The 20200-nt window shown below is 45.8% G+C and overlaps 1 protein-coding gene across 2 annotated transcripts in view; it reads left to right on the top strand.

Moving 5' to 3' along the window:
- Window positions 1-17863, top strand: part of RNH1 (ribonuclease/angiogenin inhibitor 1) — a 40337-nt gene extending 22474 nt beyond the window's left edge. For both annotated transcript variants that reach the window (XM_034770369.1, XM_034770370.1), the window contains exons 2-10: window positions 2602-2707; window positions 5187-5357; window positions 7118-7288; window positions 8642-8812; window positions 9763-9933; window positions 10504-10674; window positions 12275-12445; window positions 14494-14664; window positions 17042-17863. In XM_034770369.1, coding sequence (XP_034626260.1) covers window positions 2602-2707; window positions 5187-5357; window positions 7118-7288; window positions 8642-8812; window positions 9763-9933; window positions 10504-10674; window positions 12275-12445; window positions 14494-14664; window positions 17042-17129 — 1391 coding nt within the window. In that variant the 3' untranslated portion in view covers window positions 17130-17863. The remainder of the gene's footprint in view (window positions 1-2601; window positions 2708-5186; window positions 5358-7117; window positions 7289-8641; window positions 8813-9762; window positions 9934-10503; window positions 10675-12274; window positions 12446-14493; window positions 14665-17041) is intronic.
- Window positions 17864-20200: the final 2337 nt, after the last annotated feature.

Below are 20200 nucleotides of genomic sequence, written 5' to 3'. Positions count from 1 at the left end.
GCCCTGCTGCCACAGGGATCTCACAGAGAGTTCATTATAGGGCCATAAATAGCACTGATAATTAGCTGGAGAGAGGAACTCAAACACCTTTCCCCAACACATCAGAATCCTTCATTCCCTTACCAAAGGGAGGAACAAAAAACTAATTCCCCACCAAAGAAACTAAAACAAGACCCGTCTGCTGTCAGTTGTACTCTAGTATTATGAGTTTATTGTAAAGGAAGACAGCTAATTGCCTACATCTTCCGCTATAACATGGCACACAGGGGAGAAGAATACCTTAATCACATGCCCTTTATAATGGAGACCAAGAAGGATGAGCATGCTAAGTAGGGCAGGTTCTTGAAAAAGCCAATTTGGGGGCCAATAAATACAGCTGCTCTGGCCTAGGCCCCTTTGGCTCTGTTTGGATTCAAAGGAAGGTATGGAGGAGGAAAAGCTGCTGAGTGAATCTCTGAGCTCAGAGAGAAGGAGGATGGGGAATCAGGGAAGGTTTTGCTCTATTATGATGTTTCTATTTTATAGATTGTATGTTTCTATAATATATTTCTCCACTTACCATTTTTAATGTTTTGGGATAGTAGATAATTTTTTGTTTTGTACACAGTAACTTAATCCCTTTGACTAACTAGATTCTGATATTATGGCAATGAGATGGGTCACAGACTTCTAAAAATTAAAATGATGCTGGGAACTGTATGCTAGATTTAGAACAACAGCATGCTCCCATTCTCTCATGTTAGAGTGGAGGGATTATTTATGCTTTCCAGTAGGATTTCCCTGTTGTATGCTATGCTACTTGTGCTAGGAGACCATCTCTGGGGGACTGCATTGTTACCAAACTCACCTCTATGGAAAAACTCCCCTTTATTTGGGATCCCTAACTTACTTTCTCCATCTTTAATTATGTTAAAAAAAAATGATGTGGGGAGGACAGAATTAGAAGTATGAGGAAGAATTAGCTGTAGTGCGCAATGCTTGTTCCTAACTATTCCACTCTGGTTTGGGCCAGTGTAGGAGGAGAATGTTAATAAACTTGACCTAGGTAGCATGACTTGAAATATCACTTGGCACCTAGAGTAGATCCAGTTTAACACCTTCAAAAACATGTTAGTTGCTCACTGTCTATATCTCCCCTTAGGGTAGACCACAGCTAGCTAACACGATTTGAAAAGTGATCACGCCTGGTGTGGACACAGCTGAAGTGGTGTTTCAAATAATGTTTAACTCTAAAAAACACTCTTCTTTGCTAATGTAGATTAGACTTCTATGGGTCTAATTCATCACTGCATTGTGTATAGTCACCTCCACTAACCAATCAGAATGAGGGCATTGTCACCCACTCTGCACTGCAGTCAAATTGTGTAGTCACTTACACACGGTGTAGGGTAACAAGCTAGCCAAATGTAGACCTAGATAGTACAGTGGTACTTTCCAGGGTAGTAAGTGTTTGTAGAATCAGGCTGCTAAACTGCAAGATTTATGGGTTTAGGCTTAGCTCTTTGTTTTGGCATATTTTTACCTATTGTAAAGTATTGTGTATAAAGACTGGGGAACCCCTCTGACCTGTAATACAGGTTTACTGTATATAGATCATAATTTGTAATATGATTGTGGAACAAAAAACACCATGCTTCTCAGATGCTTGTAACTCAAAATTGCTCTTTTGGGGCTGACACCAACGGCTGAACATAAAAATACAGAAACCGCAAAAAAGTGTGCCCAGCCACTTACTGGTGTGTATTACCTTTCCAAGGCTACAGTGTTGCCATATCCTGATTCATGCAAACAATTCAAACACTGCCTCTGCTCTGTGTGGTACCCGCTTTCCCTAACCATACAGGAAGGGGGTTGGTAGGTTAAAAAATGATAAAATGCCCCCTGGAGCATGCAGAGTATGCCATCTGAATGTCTCTCACTGCCCATAGCTCTGCACCAGGTGAACTGGTGAGAGTCTGATTCATGTCTGAATGGTGCTGAATCCTTCCAGCCCCATGAACTTTGCTTTCCAGTAAACTGGTTTTTGACTGAGAGATTTTTTTGTTAACATGGAACCTGTCCATTCCCATGACTCTCCTCCTCTCCATATGTACTCTTATGAGAGATCACTAGGTCCTAGACTCATATCAGACTTCCCATGCTCTCCCTGAAGTACACACATGTACTGTGCCGTTCGGACACCAGTGCAATATTTATAAAATGGTCCCCATTGCCTTTGGAAAGTGCACACTGTCACGTAGCCAAAAAGAGCCTCCCTCTCTTCTCACTGGGTCGAACAGTTGCCTAAAAACCACAAGGGTCTTGGCTGACTGTTGCAATAACTCTGTAGGATGCACATACCATCCAGCCACCGGATAGGGGCCTCTGCTGGGTTAGTCTGGCCACTACCTGATCTATCTCAACATTGCAAATATGGAGTTAGTGTCTGTAACCTTTCAACATCGGCCATGTGTAAAAAGAGCAAGTTGCACAACTGTAACTTGTGGCGCAGAGGGTTATAAATCCAGCTGCCCAAGCATAACTGGTTGGGTTTGAAAAGGGAATGCTGGGTTTGTTGTTCTGCTTCAGAAATTACTCACAGTCATCTTGTTAAATCTTCAGGTCTTGCATCAGCATTTAAAATGGACCTTGACATCCAGTGTGAAGAGATGAGTGCGTCCAGGTGGACCGAGCTTAAATCTTCCATGAACACGAGCAAAACTGTCAGGTAGTACCAGTTTTTCCCCCTAGAAGAGACCATATAGCAACTAAGCTGAATAGTTTCCTAAAGCAGTGGTTCTCAACCAGGGATCCGGGAGTTGTGAGCAGGTTTCAGGGGGGCCGCCAAGCAGGACTGGCATTAGACTTGCTGGGGCCCAGAGTAGAAAGCCAAACCCCCACCACATAGGGCTGAAGCCCAGGGCCCCAAGCCCCGCCACCCAAGGCTGAAGTCTGAGCAATTTAGCTTTCCAGGCTCCCTGGCAGTTGCCCTGCTTGCTACCCCCTAATGCTTGTCCTGGCTTTTACATGCAGAAAAACAGTTGTCACAGGTGGGCCGGGGAGTTTTTATAGCATGCTGTGGGGGCCTCAGAAAGAAAAAGGTTGAGAACCCCTGTCCTAAAGGGTGGAGGGAGGAGTCTACAGGATTTTGGGGCGGGGGGGAGGGGTGTGGAAGGGAACAGAATGTTTACTGCATTTCAGGGACAATATTAACTGCAGTATTGTTGCTATGTGATCCTGCAAACTTGCTCGTGACGGAAGGATTCTGCTCCTCCTATGTAGGACGCTCATGAAGACTTGCTTATCTAAAGAAACCTAGTCCTTGGTATGAACTCAGTCTGGGTTCAAATTCAGCATAGATCAAAAACACTAAAGTAGTGATGTCTTCAATGACTATTTAAATATGTTGCCACTGTTCTGGTGTTCCTGTCTTCCTTGGCAGAATGTTTATTTGCAGGGGGTTGGTGTCTCTATCTTCTTTCCATCCAGAAAGGTGGGTTTTAGGCTAAAAAAGTGCCCCTTGATGGGAGTGCCAGTCAAACTCCTTCCCTATGGCATTTCATGACCAGTCTTACCAAATGCTATAAATTGACCAGCATTTTAACACGTGGAAAGTCTCTATCCCTTTCACTTTTAATCCTACATGCTCTGGCAGCCACAAAGAGCTATCACTTCGATTTTAGCCCGGTCAGCTAGCGAGTACTCTGCTGGGAGGTAGGGAGTGCTAGAAAGAGTTGGTACCCACACTGCTCCACCTCCTCTTGCTGGGAATCTGCACTCCTGGGCTGACCTCTTGCTCCTCTGGGTGGGTAAAACGAGCATTAAGCTAGTGGGGAAGGAGCAGCAGATTGAGGGCAACTTCCTTTGGGTCGGGTAGGAAGGATTGCATGGGCCTTTGATATGTGAGTTATGTGGAACTAGCTCTGACTGTCTGAGTCCTCCCATGGGGATGGGATGCCCCGAGGGAACCTGGGCTACTTGCCAGTGATTAGAACTGAATTCTGAGCAGAGAATTGGCTGCCCAAGGCATAGAAGCTGAGAAGGTGACAGCAGCTGATAATTTCCAGGAAGGCAATAAGGATGTGGGCAGAGGCCATATGAGCTATGCATGCCAGAGCAGTCTTGGAAGTCTCTCTTTGACTGGAAAGCCTGGCAAAGGACCAGTCCATTTGGTGTCACTACAGTCTGCCTAAAAGCTTATACATTGCCCTCTGGACCTTTTGGATTCAGGTACACTCCTGCTGCCTGATGAACTGGCTAACTTGTTGGTGAAGAAACTAAACTTAGTTGCAGCCCAGGGTTAAAGCTCTGTTGGCTAGAGAGGGGGTTTGGGGCACATGACATCTTCTAAGTGGCACAGATGGAGGAGTTCCATTCAGTCTGTCTCTGGCAGAATCTTATTTCCACTTCTACAGTAGCAGAGCCCCAGTAATGCAGGAAGAACAGGAGTACTTGTGGCACCTTAGAGACTAACAAATTTATTTGAGCATAAGCTTTCGTGGGCTACAGCCCACTTCATCGGACGCATAGAATGGAACACACACAAAGAAGATATTTATACATACAGAGAACATGAAAAGGTGGAAGGAGTCATGCCAACTGTAAGAGGCCAATCAATTGAGATGAGCTATCATCATCAGGAGAAAAAGAAAAAAAAATAAATAAATAAATAAACTTTTGAAGTGATCATCAAGATGACCCATAAAAGGTGTGAGGAGAACTTAACATGGGGAAATAGATTCAATTTGATGATAGCTAATCTCAATTGATTGGCCTCTTACAGTTGGCGTGACTACTTCCACCTTTTCATGTTCTCTGTATGTATAAATATCTTCTTTGTGTGTGTTCCATTCTATGCATCCGATGAAGTGGGCTGTAGCCCACGAAAGCTTATGCTCAAATAAATTTGTTAGTCTCTAAGGTGCCACAAGTACGCCTGTTCTTTTTGCGGATACAGACTAACCCGGCTGCTACTCTGAAATTAGTAATGCAGGAGAATCCCGTCTCCTGCCGAGCCTGGGTAGTGGAGTGGGCTTTGTCTGCACAACAAGCTGCATGTGGATTTGCTGTGATACACTCCAGGGACTGACTTAGGGTCTAAATAACTGATTATCTTGTTTAATAAATACATCGCTGATGGGGAATTCTTCAGTCATTGAGGTGAGCAGAATGAATTGTTAGAACTAATGCCATCTATCTTCCTGCAGGCTGGATGATTGCAATCTCTCTGCTAGTCACTGTAAGGATATTGGCTCTGTTCTCAGTTCAAACCAGACCCTGACAGAGCTAACCCTGAATAACAATGAATTGGGAGACTCAGGAGTGGAACTGCTGTGTAAAGGGTTGATGACTCCAAGCTGCAACTTACAGAAACTCTGGTAAATCTCAGACTGGTGGTTGTGTTGCACTAGAATGCTTATCGGTCTTTATCAATGCATTGTGAGTAACTAAACCCTTGGGCCAGATCATCAGCTGAGGTAAATAATGCATCTCCACTGACTTCAATGGAGCTATGCCCATTTATTCCAGCTGAGGATCTGGCCCTATATTTACTGTACTCTGTAAACGCCTCAGAAAACCCTGAATTCTTATCAAATGGCTTCTCGTTTATTGGTAGGGAAAGTAAACTGATACAACTTCAAACACTTCCTGAGTAATGACTGGGAGAATCTGATCCCTAACTGGACTAGAAATGGCTGACTTTTCCCAGCTCTGATTATTTGGCCAGGGCAGCTCAAGAAAGAGCAAGAACCACTTGTCTATAGCAGCTTTTAACACCTCCCAAATACCACCCCCTCCAGTCTTCAAAGAGAACTCTTTCAATAGCTACATATATTTGGGGTTTTAATCTGTTCTGCTTACTTGTTTACCACCAAGACTATAGTACATAAATGGATCTTGGCACTTCAAAGACCAAGATAAGGTCTAGACACTGGCAGCCACCCAGGGTTTACGTGGGGGGGGGGAGGAGGAGAGGGGGGAGAATGGTTACAAGGCTGACTTTTGGTCCCTCCACAGTTCTGTGGGCTTCAAACTTCACATGTCCCCTAGTGAGAAGAGCAATTAAAAAAAATTGCAGGCAAGGGGAGCCAAAATATTAAGTAAATCAGACACCTTGTTTTTAAGATAGGCCTTGTAATAAGTGGATCTAATACTTTCCCCAAGAGGATGGAACACTAGTTATTGAGTCACATTTCAAATAGTTTCTTTTTAAACCTCAAGTTTCTCAAGAGCGCCAATCACAAATTCATTAGCTTCTCTCCTAAGCTAGGTTGCTTGGGTGGGTGTGTGTGTGGTGGCTTTTTTTTGGTGGGCAGTTCAGTTCAGTGCATGTTAAACGTCCACTGTTTACCTAGGTCTATGTGTTAAAGATTAAATCAGAAACATCAAACTTTTCTAAAAAGCAAACTTCCATACCAAACTCCATTAAGATGTTGTTGGCTCCTCTGAGTGATTTAAATCAACCCCCCTTCCTGGTAATGTTGCAGCTGTCATGCAACCACTCCTACCAGAAACAGCACTGGAAAGACACCTTTACCTGCTCTCAGTGGCAGCAGAGGACTGATATGTCCTGCAGGATACAGTAGTTAGAGATCCACAGTGTAACACCTACACAGCAATGGGGGATGTAAGCCAATATTTGGCTTAGATTTTTATTTTTGACTACTGTGCCCTTGCTCTAGGGAGTCAAAGAAAGGTAAGATTCCCTTGTTTTCTATCTGGGAATAGCCTTTTGTTGGCTTAGACTTGTTCTGTGTAGAACAACATTGCTGCATAGATACATTGGAATATTGTCATTATTTAATGGAAGAAATTCTCTTCTCTGCTATGGCTGCTGTACAAGAAGTTATTTTAAAAAAAAAATGGAAGCCCCTTGTTACTGCAACTCTAAAACTAGCTGATTAATCTCTGCCTCAGTAAAAAATTTTATTGGGTCTGGCCTTATTTAGTATTTAGCTTGGCATGTAATAATTTTGGTAGAATTGCAGATGCTTTGTAAAGGCACTGAAGCATAATACACTACAGCACTACAATGGATTATGAAGCCAAATAGTGGAGGATACACCAGTCTCTGAGGAGAACATGGTGAATTCTGAGGAATTCTATTCCTCATATGCCAGTTTCTTTTCTCCCTCAGGCTGCAGAACTGCAATCTAACAGATGCCTGCTGTAAGCATCTCCGTTCTGTTCTGAGCACAAAACCAACTTTGACAGAGCTGCAGCTGGGTGATAACAAACTAGGAACTTCAGGTGTAAAAGTGCTGTGTGAAGGATTGATGGATCCCAACTGCAAGCTACAGAAGTTACAGTAAGTAATCACTGGCCTCCTTGGTTCTTTCATGGATGCTTGACATTGCAAGGTGCTAGACAAAACTCAGGTGGATGGGTAGGTTGGGAGTGGAGTTCTGTCATCTCTCGTAACCAGCAGTAAGTTTGCCTCCAGCTGCAAAAAAGTGAATATCTGCAGGGGGGAAATATCTGATAAACCATTTTAGTGGGGATTGGATGGTCCCAAGGCCTTGTAATGTTGTGGCCTGGTCTCTAATCTGACCACCTCAACATAGCCCAGATTGGTAGTGACCAAAAGCTATTCTCATTGGTAGGTTGAGTGGTTTCAGCAGTGCTTCAAATCTTTGTTATTCACTTATTTCCCAACCACCTGCTGTATGGTTCTCAGTGTTGCATTCGTTGGATCATCGGGATATGTTCCATGGAGCATAGTTTGTGACTATTCAGACAAATTAGTGGTTTTAATCCAACTTCCAGTGGATAGGTCTCTGTATCGAAACCACCTTTGACTGAGACCCTTGTTTAGCAGAGGCCAGGAATTAACTGGGCATGAAGAATTTGCTGCTTCCTTCCTCAAAAGGACAAACTGCCACCTTTTGTCTTCCAGTTTAACCATCTACTTCTCACAGAGTTATGGATGGTTAGTCTGGCTCTTCCCATAGCCATATTATTATAGGGAAGGTGAAGTGGGTAGAGATTAGGTGCATGCCATTTACACAGCACTTTAGGCTCTTGTCCACTGCAAACACTCCTCTGACCTTACTTAATAAATAGTGGTAGGTGCAGGTGCAGGTCAATGCAGAATGACCTGGATGTTTTTTGATCAAACCCCCGTCAAGAACAGGGAGCACAAACTTGTTCCATGACCAGCAGGAGTGCTGCTGATCAGTTTATTGCTTTTGATTCTGGTCTCTAAGACTGTCTGGTTTCTGATCTGATTCTACTAAAGGTTACCAGTTGGAGAAACTAACTCTTCTCCTCCTTTAGAAAGACATAGCAGTGGTGGTCATATGCTCTCTTACAATTCAAGAATTAAACAGTGGTTGTCAGCAAACCTGCATGCAATCTTATGAAAAGCTTACTATTGAAACTGAGCAGATACCCCATCTGGTGATGCTTTCAAATCAAACTGACTGAAGCCCCCTGGCAATAGCATGGAAGTGCTATTAAGTTAGTAGCTGAGGTTTGGGGACTCTCCTCCCTCCCACCATGAAAAGCCATGAGCAATCTGTATATTTAACTGGCTGAATGGTAAACTCTCTGCTCTGTCTTCCTGTCTGGTCTGTGGACAAGATCTCTAGGCTGCTGCCATAAGTGAGCTGAGTGGTATGATGAAGACTCCTATTTTGCTCTGGTTTCTTCTTTTTTGCAGGTTAGAGTATTGTGAACTCTCACCTGACAACTGTGAGCTGCTCTGCTCTGCTCTGCGCACAAAGCCTTCCCTGAGGGTGCTCAACATAAGTAACAACAAACTGGGAGATGCAGCAGTAAAAGTGCTGTGTCAGGGATTGATGGATCCCAACTGTAACTTACAGTCACTACAGTAAGTAACAGCTAGTTCTCTCCAGTTCTAATTCTGCTCTTACAGACACACACCACTTTCTTGCTGCCAGGAATACTTAAGAAATTCTGTGGCTTATCCAGGTACATCTCTGTTGCCATGAAAATTGCAAAAACTCTCCTGGCTTAAATTCTCCTTGGTGCTTGATTCAGGGAGCTGGCTTTCACTCTTCACTGCATGGTAATGGCAATGGTGTCACTGTGGACCAGACTTGCAAAGAAAATGTCCGATGGCTCCTATGTGGGAGTGGGGAGAGGAAGCTACTATCCCCCAGCTCTAGCTAGTCTCCCACCAGTTACTATCCAACTAAGTCTGAATACTGCTTCAGAATAACAAAGTGCACGTCTCTTCAGAATGGTGTGCGGCAATACACCCCTTGCCTGGGGTAACGTCCATGGAGACCGTTTGGTGCAAGATCTGAGTTTCCTGCCCCCATCTCGATCTGCAGAGCACTCCTGTTCTAAGCGCAGTATAGGCTGCAGAATCCGCTTATAGTATCAGCTGGAAGCCATGTGGAGGCCCAGTGTGTCTGCAGCAGCAGGAGTGCACCGTCCCAGCATGGTTCTAATGGAGTTATGGTCTCGGAGACTCCCCTGGCTCTGTCTGTCCCCAGGGCTTCCGTAAAGAGGGATCCTCAACATAAAGAGGTGACTTGTCTGGGCCTCTATCAGTTACATACCCAGTATGTGGATTTAATGAGCACCATAGTGCCCTAAAGGAAGGGTGATGTTTCTTCTGGGGGAATAATGGGACAGATCCTCAGCTGGCATACCTTCACTGAACTCAGTGGAGCTGCACCAGTTCAGATGGGCTGAGGACCTGGCCTGCAATCTCTCTTCCTGATTGTATTCAGGATGGTATATGTCCTTTAATACACTGACGTATGGAGAAGCAACTGTTGAACTTTGATATGATTCTTCTATTCTCCACAGTCTGGAGAACTGTCGTATCACGGCTGCTAGCTGTGGGGATCTCAGCACTGTTCTTGCTAGGAAGCCATCCCTGACAGAACTGTCTGTGGGAGAGAACAAGATTGGAGATCCAGGTGTAGCGCTGCTGTGCCAGGGACTGCTGAATCCCAACTGTAAAATAGAGAAGCTATGGTAAGGGACACCAATGGCTACTTAACATCTGCACAAGTTGGTAGCCCCTAAGTCATCTGTATTTATTATGCTGGCATGATCTTGCCCGATATGTAGAGTTTCTCAGTCAACAAATCCCTTATGAAGCAGGGGTGCACCTCAGACCCCTTCTCTCAGTGAGGGTTGGGTGAAGAACACTACTGATCTCACTGTGCTTTCCTGCCTGTTCAGTAAACTATCAAATTCTTGGAAGAAGGGCATGACAGAACGCTGCTGTAATGAATATTCAGTCGTTCTGTTCAGTTTTCTGTACAACGCTGTGTACCCAACTTACCTTCTTATTTTTAAAAAGAGATTTTCATCTCTAATGCAGGAAAGGGGAAGATGTAAGCAGGAGAAGGCTGCTTACACAAAAGATACGTGTAAAATAAATGTGTGTGCATATAACAAGCCTGTTAGAGTTAAAAAAAAAACCAGACTCTACTGTTCTGCATTTCTACTGCCCTGGGTAAAAATAGGATTCACCCCAGATCAGCATATAAAGTCTTAAGCAAATCTTGAAGAATCCAATATTCCTATTGTGTTCCTCAGGTTATGGGAGTGTGGTGTCTCACCTGCTGGCTGTAAGGATCTCTCCCATGTCCTCAGCACAAAAGAGTCCTTAACAGAGCTGAGCCTGATTGGTAACAGATTGGGAGACCCAGGAATGGAGCTACTGTGTCAAGGACTGAAGGATCCAAAAGCTAAACTCGAGGCACTATGGTAACCTGCTGCTAGCTTCCTTTACAATGTTCACTGTCTTAATTTATTATTTTTATTAACAAAAATAACTCTTCTACACTAGGCAGTGCCCACACAAACGTCCTAACTGATTCAGGTCCTCTAAGGGTGGTGTGGTTCTTCTGCTTAGCAAGGCCCCAGAGGGATTCTGGAGCATAGAGCCCATTGAAGTCAATGAGACTAGTGCTCCTAAAATCCATAGGTAACTTTTTTGAAAGGTCATGGGGGAGATTTTTCAAAGTCTAGGAAACTGAGCATCGTCAAGTTTGAACCCACCCATTAAGTATAATCCATTCACTTGACAGAAGGATTCAGTAACTTGGAAAAAGTCTTTGACAGGGCAGCTTTAACAGCAAATTGGATGTTATGGTCTGCTAGTTTCCTGTTTTTGTATTGGATTCCTAGCTTTCCCATGGCTTTCTATTGCTCTGAAGGCTTGAGCTCTAAATCCCACCAAGTGTTTCGGGATTTCTCCTGTGGTAGAGAAGAGGGAGTGAATTTGTTCACTGAGGAAAGCGATCGCCTTTAGCAATGAAGGAAATCTGTCTGCTAGCTGCAGTATAAATGGCTCCCCCTTGAAAGGGTTTAAAGAAGTCAGTACTCTGACTAAAATTGCCACCATCAGTCAAAGTGTAACAACAGAAGGTCTTCCCTACATCAACTTCTCTTTTCTCACCTCTATACTTACCTGGTGTAGCCTTCCAGACCTAGGTCCTCTGGCATCACGTGATCTGGGGTAGGAAGAGAACTGCCCCTTTGTGTGAAGGTTTAACAAGTGAAATAAACCTTTCCTACTATCTAAGGTCTGGTCTATACTACCCGCCTGAATCGACGGGTAGAAATCGACCTCTCGGGGATCGATTTATCGCGTCCCGTCGGGACGCGACCATCGATCCCCGAATCGGCGCTCTAACTCCACCAGCGGAGGTGGTAGTAAGAGCCGCCGACAAAAAGCGGCAGAAGTCGATTTTGCCGCCGTCCTCACAACGGGGTAAGTCGGCTGCAATACGTCGAATTCAGCTACGCTATTCACGTAGCTGAATTTGCGTATCTTAAATCGACTCCCCGCTGTAGTGTAGATGTACCCTTAGCCAAAAGGATCTATGTGATTCATCTGTTTACACGGATAGGTTTTCCTCACCCTCACATTCATCTAGCAATAGGTGAGGTGCCTCCTGTGTTGAAGGTGAATGGTGGTATGTCTCTCAGTGATCCCATTCAGAGTGAACTAATCTCTCATGCAGCTATGTGCCTCAAAAGAACGAAGATCTTGCATTCTTTGAGGTGGGGGACATAATCTTAGTGTGATGCAACAGAACAATTGAGCCTCAGACCTTGGGGAGTGGATAAGGACATGGGTGATTAAAATAGCACATCTAATCATTGATGGCAAAGAACAGAAGGCCCAGACTTCACTAGGAATGTGGTCCCACCCGTCTAAATAGCTCTAATCACCAACGTGAGGGGGAGGACGTGAGGCATTCAGGAGAGGTCAGCAGTCATAGAGGTTAAAGATGGGAGAGGAAGACCCATTAGATCATTCAATCAGTCTTGAAGTTCTGGTTGTTTCTTTGCATTGCAGGATAAGGGAATGTGGTCTCACAACTGCCTGCTGTAAGAGCATTAGCTCTGTTCTTGGCACAAACCAGACCTTGAGAGATCTGCATATGGGTGGAAACAAGATAGGAGATGCAGGGGTTGAAATTATCCGTGAAGGACTGATGAACCCCAACTGTAACTTACGGTCCCTATGGTAAGTAACTTATTTATCTTTCACTTGCAGATATTGGTTGCCCAATAAAGAATGGGGGTGGATGGGGATAAGGCATCGAGGCTACAAAGAAACAGTTACAAAATACCAAATTGTTCCAACTGAGAACTGATGCCTCAGTTGGTATTAATGATTATACCTCAGTTGACACTAGTGGAGCTCTACCATTCTGTGTCAGCTGTGGGACTAGCTGTGTCTGCTCCTTCTGAATGAGCTTTAAGAACATGAGTCTATGTACCGTAGTAGTATTTACCTGCAACACAGAGATGCTGGGAACATTGGAAGACAGTCTCCCTTGAAGTCCTCATTTCCCACAGATTCTTCCTTGTACTTAAAACTGGCCCTTTGGTAAGAACTAGCAAATGTTAACTCCAATGTTGTCTTTGGGGTATAAGCCACACTAACTAAAGGGGAGCTGGAGGAATCTCCCTAGGGTCAGGCTATCCCAAACCTGCTGATTGCAGGATTTGTTGCACCTTCCTCTGAAGCAGCAGGTACTAACCACTGTCAGATGGCATACCTGGCTAGATGGATCACTGGCCTGACCCGTATCTGGCAGTTCCTGTGTCCTACTGCTAGAGGACAAATCCTAACTTGGGTAACAAGTATGTGTTGCTTTCTTTGTGTACTTGTGCAAATCCAACACTGTTTCAGCCCTGCCAGAACAAGCAGCCAGTCAGTTTCAGTGTGGATTAGCAGAACTGTCCACATCTGACTATTAGTAGCCAGTGACACTCCCCCCCCACCCGCCCCCCCAAGTCTGAGTACTAAACTTGCGTAAATAACTGGCTTAGTACTCCCAACACAATGCTGCAGCGCAGCCACCTCCCCACCCCAATGCCACAACACTGGAATGGTACTCTACAGCTCTAGTTGCACCCAGTGAAGCCAAATAGGCAGGAGCCATGGAATCACGTGTGGCTACCATGGATGCTTTAGTTATGGCTTCTAGAACCTGTAGGTTATACTAGAAAGCCTCTGTCTCTCAAGATCCTTCTGCTGAGAACCAAAGTCAATCAGTTTCTGACTGGGAAGGATTGAGGGCCAAAAGGTCATTTGCCTTCTCACAGAAGTGGACAAGCAGACTGGGCTATGAGTTTGACTGGGTGACATCTGAATCTCAAGGCCAATAGATGTGTCAAGTAACCCAAGGGGGGGGGTGTTCTAGCACAATAAACGTAGTTTAGCTACTCCTGTGTTTACTGAAGTACTGGTCCTTCCAATAGTCTTGGCTTCTTCAAGGCACTCTTTCAATTTGCCTTTGTTCTTTATCTGTAAATAACCCAGTAATAATATTCCGTAAACGTTGTTTAGTCTGGTCTTCATTTAGCTTGGTCACCACCTGTAGCGGTGTAATAAGGAGAGAGAATAGCTTAATGGCTCAGTCTGGCTGCAAAAAGTCATTTTTTTTCCCTACAACAGATTCACCAGACTGTTTGGTCTGCAAGTTGGATAGGTCTTGGGTTCCCTAGCACACTATCTACTGACCAATCACACTGGTGCGCACAAAAGAATGGAAACAAGATGTGGGAACACTAATCTTATGCAACTGAGACCTCCACTTGTGCAACATCAAACTCACCAAGCCTAATATAGGCTTGCTTGATTTCCATCCATTAGCAGGGAAGGGCCAGATTCTGTCCTCTGTTACACCTGGCGTTTCCATGTAGCAGAGGACAGAATTTAATCATGAATATCTAATACTGCCCCAAGTCTTGTATGGCGCATCCTGCAAACAGATGGCAATGGGCTCTCTCTCTTTCCATGGCTGGAGCCAGAAGAAAGGGATTGCCTACAACAAGTAGTCACAAAGGGCCCTGAGCACTGGTGTCTTTAGAGGGAGCACATGCTTCATGTAAAACACATAAGCTATCCTATGTGCCAGCCTCTGAAATGGTAGAAAGACACAAGAAAAGTGGTGTTGCTGCCTGCTGCAGTCCTGGTTGGGATGTCTGAACTCTGGTCTATTAGAGGAGTACTGACTTAAGAGTCACTTTACTCCTTACTTTGGCTTCTCTCTTTCCCTGCAGGTTGGGTAACTGCAGTCTCTCAAGTGCTTGTTGTGGGAGTCTGGCCACTATCCTCTCTTCCAAACCGAGCCTAACCGAGCTAGACCTGAGTAACAATTCACTGGAGGACGAAGGTGTGAAGAAACTGTGTGAATCACTGAAACATCCAAATTGCAAACTACAGCAACTAGTGTAAGTGGTGCTCATTTTATATTCCCTCAGCATTGTGCTGGTGTCTTGGAATTAAAAGGAGAATGTGGGCTTCCAAGAGGAGACAGGGCAGCGAGCAAAGTCTGCTCTAAGGAAGTTACTGTCTCATGGGAATCCATGACTTCCTGCAGGAGGCAAACTTCTATCAGCTGTTTCAGGAGCTGCCTGCCCTTTTAAGGCTGTTTGCCCATGCTCTTGACCCAATGGCTTACTGCCTTGTCCCTAGAGACCAGACTAAACTGTGACAGGGCAACAGAAAACACTTGAGCCTGGTCCTTTTAAGGCTCTGTCCACACTGCAGCTTTAAATAGCTCACTGCCTGGGTGTGTCCCATGCCACATAACCAATAACTGTGGTGGCCAACCACATGGCCCCTGTCAGAAGCCGGCTCTTCCACATGGTCTCCCAGTAACTGGATTCACCTGGCTTGCCTGCCCCTCAGCTGGAGGGACTTGCATGAGCTCCTTATTGACACAGGTGACTGGGCTCTGGAAGGGAGTTTTGGTGGTGGGCTTTTATTTCTATCCTTATTCCTTGTGAAGAGCCTTGGAAATGGGTTAGGGCTGGAAGGGACAAGCAAGTGGACACCACTGCTGCAGTAGGAGGAGGGGGGGGGGGGAGAAAGAAGAAAATTGTTTTTTATGTAAAGTTAGCCCATTCTGTCTGGGCCATATCCAAAGAATTTCTTTGCTGACTTTCCCTTAAATCCTCTGACGTGATTTAGCCTGGGACTAGATGAGTAACACCTTCTCTCTTGTACCTGTAGCATGGACAGGCTCTTAGTCAATCTGTGGCTGAGACAGCTGTCCCTGTGTGACTGCATGGGGATGCCCCAGAATTGAAATAGCAGAACATAAAGGTCTTGTCAGTAGGACATTTCCTGTCCCTAACTCCTTCATGCTGTGAAGCTATTTTAATTCCATCTCCTGCTCTTTGACCAGACCATGCCCCCACTTCCCTAGGAACAGAGGAACTGTCATACTGGATGAGACCCATGGTCTGTCTAGTCCAGTATCCTGTCTGACCATGGCCAATATTAAATTAAAAGATGGCAAACTTAAAAAAAGAGATACAAGGAAATGCGCATCACAATGCATAAAAAGACTGAACTTCTCTGCCACAAGTAGTCCATTTGAGGCCAAGCCCTTGTCAGGACTCATGGGACTGGATGTTTATACAGATGACAAGAATATCCAGAGTTCCGATAAATGTTGGAAGAAACATTAAACATACTGCTGAAGCCCATCTCTCACTATCAGAGATTAGGATGAGATCTATGTGGGGGGCAGACTATCTCACACCATTCTAATTCCTTTGATTCTTGCTCCTGTCAGAGGGGAATATTGGATTAGATCGGGGTGGGCAAACTACAGCCCGTGGGCCAGATCTGCCACAGCAGCCATTTTACTCCAGCCCTCGAGCTCCTGCTTGGGAGAGGGTCTGGGGCTTGCCCCACTCCAGCCAGGGAGCAGGGTCGGAGGCTGCTCCACACAGCTCCCAGAAGCAGCAGCATGGCCCCCCTCTGGCTCCTATGCATAGGGACAGCCGGGGGCTCCACTCTGCACGCTGTCCCACCCCAAGCACTGCCCCCGCAGCTTCCGTTGGCCAAGAACCGCAGCCAAAGGGCCGGTGCCTGCAGACCGGGCAGCGTGCAGAGCCACCTGGCTGTGCCTCCATGTAGGAGCCAGGGGGCGGGGACATGCTGTTGTTTTCCGGGAGCCGCTTGAGGTAAGCACTGCCCGGAGCCTGCACCCTTGATCCGCTCCTGTGCCCCAATCCCCTGCTCCAGCCCTGATCCCCCTCCAACCCCTCATCCCAAGCCCCACCCCAGAGCCCACACCCTGAACTCCTCATTTCTGACCCCACCCCAGAGCCTGCACCCCCAACCAGAGCCCTTACCCCCTCCCGCACCCGAACTCCAATTTTGTGAGCATTCATGACCTGCCATACAGTTTCTATTCCCAGATGTGGCCCTCGGGCCAAAAAGTTTATCCACCCCTGGATTAGATGGACCATGGGTCTGATTCAGTCTGGCAGTTCCTAGAGGCAGATGCTTCAGTGGATTGTGTAGCTAGACCATGCTAGCAGAAACAAATCCAGTTGTATGACTCTCCTTCAATAGCCTTGCTAGCAACTTAATACAGCTGAAGGCTACCCTTGGTTTAATAGCTCTGCCTGAGGACTTTGGTCTTGAACCAGGACTAGCAGAATAGTAAAGGCCAATAAGGCAGTTTTGGCTCAAACCTGATTGGCTCCTTTTTGCCATGTCTTCTCCCCAGAGGTGACTGTGCCTTGCTCTCCAGCACTCTTTGATTTGATAGCATGCCTGCTGAGACTGTTGTTTGTTTTTTCTTTTCAGTCTGTATGACATCTACTTGAGTTCTGAAGTGGATGATGAACTGAAAGTCCTGGAAGAGTCCAAACCTGGACTGAAGATTATTTTGTGAAAGGTGTAGTTTCAGATGTGACCATCTGCTAAGCACTGTCCTCTCCCTGTTTCTGCCTCTCTATCTGAACTCTTCATATGCAGTTAACCAATGAGTTCAATGTAGAATGTTTTTACCAAAAAAAAAAAAATTCATGGAATCTCTGCAGAACAATGTCCCTCAAGGGAATTGGCGGCCTGCTGTGTATTCATGAATGTATCAGATCTGAGGCTCATCAGAGCATCTCATTCCCCGAGGTAAAGAATACTAAGCATCTACAAGAACTGGGCCTTTAGCCTATAGGGACAGCTCTAACATGCCTATTTAATGGGTCAATCAAGATTTCTAGAAGTTTCCCTTCCACTTAAGAGCTGGCAAAAGCAGAACCACCTGGTGAATGTCTAGTATTCAATAGATGGTGCTTTTGCTGAGTCTCTGGGGGAAAGTATCCAGGAACAAAACAAAAATATTGACACTAAAATAAATGAAAGTAATGCACTCTTCCTGAAAGAGGTCATTTTTTCCCCCTGGGAAAGTAACCTTAACAGGAGCCCCTAGGCAAGGCTGATAAGAGTAGGTGCTCACTTAATACCAGACTTTCTTTCTCTTGAAAGAAATCTATAAAGCTTCTTTATTACAAGTAAAAATGATGATGCTCTCTTTCTGCTAAACTGAAAGTGAGTAAATTCTCTGAATTGTTCTGGCAAAAGTAGCTCTGTAGAACTGTCATTCTAATAAAGTTTCATTGCAAAGAATGAGATTCTTATTTCTCTGCTTTGTTCAGAAAGTTACAATACAGACCCACTTATGCGCGGATGTCGGGAGTGAAGCCGTCACGACCGTGGGTTAAGAGGGCCATGCTGAAATAGCTTAAGATATCTGTATATACAATCTAGTATTACATGCATATTCACAGAGTCCCAAATACTGCAGGCATACCTGTTAACGGCGCTTTGCAAGAATATAAATGTAAATGTGTAATCTAATAACATTACTACTCAGGGGTGAAAGTAACTCAGGGCACTTACCGGTACGGGGTGGGGGTGGCTCTGGGCCCCAGAAGGGAGGGGCCTCGGGTGGAAGGGGCGGGGCTAGGGGTCAGCATCCCCTAGCCAGCCCTTCCAGGCCGCCTGGTCCACGCTGCCCGGGGTTCCCATGACAATTTAAAGCCCGGGGCTCCGGAGACCGCTGCTGCGGTAGTGGCATCTGGAGCCCCGGGCCCTTTTAAATCGCTGGTCCCGGGGCAGCTGCTCCCTTTTGGGCCTCCTTCCCCAAGGAGGGGGGCCAAGAGGGGCCAAAAAGGGCAGGGAACTTAAAGCGCTGCAGGGTCCTTTGCAGCGGCAGCACTTTAACGTTGCTGCCCCCCCCCCCATCGGCGGTAAAGACATACAACACGTTTCTGCTCCGCACTTCCTGTCGATTTCTGTGTTTGTGAATTAGTGAGCAAATCTGTAGCGCTACATAGCAAGTTCCTGTACCGTGTTAACGAGTCTCGCATGTTAAATAGGTAGCATTGGGAGGCATGGTGCTACCGCATGTTAAGCAGATTTGCGCGTAAATGGGTTGCGCATAAACGGGTCTGTACTGTTTGTTTGATGCAAGTGATGAAGGGAAACAGAAGGTTGTTTGACCTACAACTTCAACCTACCTTTAACTGCTTTAAGACCAATCTGTCTTCAGAACCAGTACGCTACTAATGGCTTTCCTTGATTTCAATAGAAATATATCAACTAGGCACACAATAAACAAGTGGAGCAGGGAACATCCATGAAGAGCAAAGTGTGAAGCAAAGACTTGAGGCTCAGAATGAGTCCTGTGGAAAATAACTTGTTAGTACCCATTTAATAGTCTAGGTTTCGCTTTTTGATTTCTTTTCATAGAATCATAGGACTGGAAGGACCTCAAGGGGTCATCTAGTCTAGTCCCCTGTACTTATGGCAGGACTAAGTATTATCTAGACCCATGGTGCCTGTGGGTGCCATGGCGCCCACCAGGGCATTTATGTGCGCCCGCCTAGTGCCCAGCAGGGGGAGAAGCCGCGGCCCCGCGCCTGTCGGGGACAGAACTCCGGGGCCCGCAGGCTGTTCTCTGTCCCTGGCAGGCATGGGGCTGTGGCTTCTCTCCTGCTTCTCCGGGGCTGCAGGCTGTGGCAGCCGGTCAGTTCTCTGTCCCCGGCAGGCGCAGGGCTGCGGCTTCTCAAAGCTGGAGAGAAGCCGCGGCCCCACACCTGGTGGGGACAGAGAACTCTGGGGCTGTGCGCGCTGGTGTTCTCTGTCCCTGGCAGGTGCGGGGCCTGCCTAGTGCCCAGCAGGGGGGAGAAGCCAGGGCCCCGTGCCTGCTGGGGACAGAGTACTCTGGGGCTGCGGGTGCCGATATTCTCTGTCCTCCGGCTTCTCTCTGCACTGCCGTCCCCCCAAAAAAAGCTCCGACTATGCAGAATGGACGGAATGCCGCCCGTAGCATGTGCTGCCCCAGGCACGTGCTTGCTCCACTAGTGCTTGGAGCCAGCCCTGTATGTGAGTATTCTTCCTGCACTGATACTGCTGTTTTCTTGTGCTTTGCAATTTATTTTTTTTAACATTTTGCCCCAAAATGAGTGGTTCAAATAAAAGACAACGTACGTATTATTTCAAAGCAGAGTGGGAAGAATCCTATTGTTTTATTGAAAATAGAGGGAAATGTGTTTGCTTATTGTGCGGGGGTGCTGTTGGAGTGCAGAAAAAACATAATGTCGAATGCCATTTCCAAACTAATCACGGCTCTTTTGACATTAGCCATCCACTTAAATCTGAGTTGAGAGAGGTTGATTTGAGTTGATTGATTTTCTTCTATCTACCCAGCAATCTGTTTTCATTAGACAAGTGGTAAAGTCTAAAAGTGCTACTATTGCTTCCTTTAAAATTGCTCATCTGCTCGCAAAGAAGAAAAAACCCTTTCAAGATGGTGAATTGTTGAAGGAAGCATTTTTGACTGGTGCTGATTGCCTGTTTCAAGGATTTCCTAACAAGGGTGAGATTTTGTCGGCAAGACAAGACTTGCAGTTATCAGACAACACAGTTACGAGGAGGATACATGCCATTTCAAGTGACATG

The sequence above is a fragment of the Trachemys scripta genome, chromosome 4 (assembly GCF_013100865.1).
Source record: "Trachemys scripta elegans isolate TJP31775 chromosome 4, CAS_Tse_1.0, whole genome shotgun sequence".
Classification (NCBI taxonomy): Eukaryota; Metazoa; Chordata; order Testudines; family Emydidae; genus Trachemys; species Trachemys scripta.
Note: the sequence above shows the minus strand (reverse complement) of the source record. Positions and strands in the feature narration are given on the sequence as shown.